The following is a 3200-nucleotide window of genomic DNA, read 5'->3' as shown; positions in this document are numbered from 1 at the left end:
AAAGGATCGTTCTACGGTGCACCGAACGTTGGATCGGCCGAAACTATCCGCCAATCCCCATTTTTCAAAAGTATCCGGTTCTGGCCAGAACCTCAGGAACAGTCGCCCGACCGAACCTTTATCCTAATTTCATTTTTGTACAAGCGGTCAATCAAGATCCAAAGAATCAGTCACTGAATGTAGTTAGCGTCAATAGAGTCAATTGCTGACGAATATATAGTCTGTTTAACAACTTCACATATTCGCTTGCCAGAAAACGTTCACTGAATCGGGCTAACTAACTGAACTGAACCAATGATTGTTACGGTGATTCATGAGATTTCTCTTTTAAGAATATGAAAGGACTCTTAGACCACAGATGCATCTGTTATTGCGTTAGTTGAAATAATCGACTAAAACCAGGGATACTGCAGACATGGCGAGGTTTTGCCACCACAATTCGCCGCGAATAAGATGCCAAATTATGCACTGTAAGCAGATGATTCATACACTAACACTCCATGCGATTTAAACTTTACATTAAGAACAATAAGAACAATTGAGAATGTGAAAATGTAGACAATTGAGACATGTGATATATAATGAAACATCGAGACATGGAGAACATCGAGACATAGCATAATGAGAACATGTTGAACAATGACATTGAAACATTGATAATATAATCGAGGAACATGGAGACCATGAGAACATGAGACATTGAGAACCTGAGATCTATGAGAACATGAGACATAATGAGGAACATGTATAGAAACAATGGCATTCTGTCCTACTCCCCGAGGGAATGTATGCCCTGCTAATAATATTTCGTTTCAGGCCGAGAGATCGTTTCGCCCAATACTGACCAATTTACAAAATGTCCCCAGAGTTGACTTCCCAGCTTAAGCTAATTCCGGTTCCGTTCCAGGTATCCGGCCGGAACTTTTTTTCAAGATCCGGCCTGGTTCTGTTCCGACCGGAACTTAAAAAAATTTGATCCTGTTGCACCCCTAATCTTCTAACTTGTGTAAGGGCCTGTACTCATAGTGGGTGGTCGATTGCAAGGTGGGAGACAAAGAGCCACAGTCAGTTTCCGTAGAACCCGCGATGCGGTCCATATTAGAAAACGGACCAGAGCTGCCCGTAGGTGCCTTCACCCACAGTCCAGCAGCAGACACTCTGTGGAAGCTGTGCGATGAGAAAGAGTAAGAGACAGGAGAAGAGGAGAATAGAGGGGGGCGACGTGGGAGGGAGGGGAAGAGACGGGGGAGGGAAAGGGGAGAGGAAAACGAGAGACTATGGCAGAGAAGGAGAAGAGAGAGATGAAGAGCAGAGATGAGACGAGGAAGAGGAGAGAGAGCAGGCGGGAGAGAGTGAAAAGAGAGAGAGAGAGGGGGAGACTGAGAGGAAGGCGAGAAGGAGAGGGGGGAAAGAGATGGAGAGAGGCAGCAGAGAGAGATCAGAGAAGAGAGAGAGAGAGAGGAGAGGAAGGGGAGAGAGAGAGCGAGGCAGAGAGAGCGGAGAGAGAGTGAGAGGCGGAGAAGAGAGGGATCAACAGAGAGAGACAGCAGTGAGAGAGCAGAGCAAGAGAGAGTAAAGAGAGAGAAAGAGGAGAGGAGAGGGGAGAAAAAAGAGAACAGAGAGCAAGAGATAGACAGATTAGGAGAGAAGATGAGAGAGAGACGAGAGAGAGGAGGAGAGAGAGAGAAGAGAAGAGAGAGAGAGCAGATCAGAGAGAGAGAGAGAAGACGAAAAGAGAGACAGAGAGACTGAGAGCGAGAAAAAGAGAGACAGAGAGAGAAAGAAGCGCAGAGGGAGAATGTGTTATTCCCGATTAATACAGAGACATTGGTTGTGTACACCCTACGATTCCATCCCACGAGGCAGCAACGATTTCAACCTTCATATTTTGTTTTGGTTTAGTAGTCGTTTACACTCCTTCTCATGGGTATTACACTATGAAGTGGAGACCACAGATTTCTTATGGACATTGTACATAAACTACGTATAACTACAGAGTCGTTTTGCATCACATTATAACCCCGCAGCCAAATCTTAGGCTGCTAAGTAGGCTAGTAGCTAAGTAGGCTAGTAGGCTAAGTAGCTAGGCTGCTAAGTAAACAATTTGTATCACATAACTCTGCAGCCGAGGCTACAGACAAGTAGGGAGTCAATTTACATCACAACACAACTCTGTAGTCAAACCTACGGACAAGTAGGGAGTCAATTTGCATCAAATTATAACTCTGCAGTCAAACCTATGGACAAGTAGGGAGTCAATTTGCATCAAATTATAACTCTGCAGTCAAACCTATGGACAAGTAGGGAGTCAATTTGCATCAAACTATAACTGCAGTCATAGTTACGGACACTCGGCCGTTTCTCGGTGTCTGGCGGCTCTTACCTGACGTGTGTTATTATTGCAGAGACGTTGCGTGCCTTGTTAGGGATGCACGAGCCGGTACCGAGAAACACAACTTCTGGATACTCCTCCGTCTCCTTCTCCTCTGCTCGCCCTGTGTGTCACACAACACAAATATCGTGCGGTCAAACTCCAACCACACCTCGAGAGAATAAACCCATCTGCTTGACACAATTGGCAGGCAGCTCTACCCAATCACCATTGCAATGTGACATTCTAAAAGACTACGCTTAGCAACAAAGCGCCACGATTCGCTAATTCAGCAGATTGAGACGTAGAGCTAAGAGCACTGAGGATATACTTGAACACTACACGGCAGTGAACGTATTTCCAATGAATGACGGAGACAAACCGGATGACGTCGGCACGGAGAGGTCTTCCATCGTCTGCCCGAGTTGCTCTAGTTGCTCTCTTGCCCCTGTCATTGCCAGAGTTTCCTTTCGGTACTTGTCATTGTTGATCTTTATACACGCAGTCCTGCAGGTTGAAAACAAGATCTTCATCACGTTGGTGGCACATATAGTATCAGGGGCTAATAATGACAAATGTCTGATAGTATATATATATATATATAACGCGCGAATTGTGTGAATCATTCATTTTTTATTATCTATAACGCATTGTATTTGTTTTTGATTATTTGATTCTATTCCAATGTCTGCTGACCTGATGAAGAGATGTAATCTCGAAAGCTCGTCAATTAAACTTTAAACACCCTTATTCTATACCTTGACTTTGTTTATATATATATATGTAGATCACCTGTACAGAACACGCATATTTAATCACAGGTATATAT

At 44.2% G+C, this 3200-nt stretch overlaps 1 protein-coding gene across 1 annotated transcript in view; it reads right to left on the bottom strand.

Annotated features, from left to right (window-relative positions):
* Window positions 1-989: 989 nt before the first annotated feature.
* LOC106813902 (ribonuclease Z, mitochondrial-like) overlaps window positions 990-3200 on the bottom strand; it is a 26049-nt gene continuing 23838 nt past the window's right edge. The window contains exons 12-14 of the mRNA XM_014818145.1: window positions 2754-2878; window positions 2384-2495; window positions 990-1167 (exon numbers count right to left, since the gene is read on the bottom strand). Of these exons, the coding sequence (XP_014673631.1) occupies window positions 990-1167; window positions 2384-2495; window positions 2754-2878 (415 nt within the window). The remainder of the gene's footprint in view (window positions 1168-2383; window positions 2496-2753; window positions 2879-3200) is intronic.

The sequence above is a fragment of the Priapulus caudatus genome, unplaced genomic scaffold (genome assembly GCF_000485595.1).
Source record: "Priapulus caudatus unplaced genomic scaffold, Priapulus_caudatus-5.0.1 Scaffold842, whole genome shotgun sequence".
In the NCBI taxonomy this organism is placed as follows: domain Eukaryota; kingdom Metazoa; phylum Priapulida; class Priapulimorpha; order Priapulimorphida; family Priapulidae; genus Priapulus; species Priapulus caudatus.
Note: the sequence above shows the minus strand (reverse complement) of the source record. Positions and strands in the feature narration are given on the sequence as shown.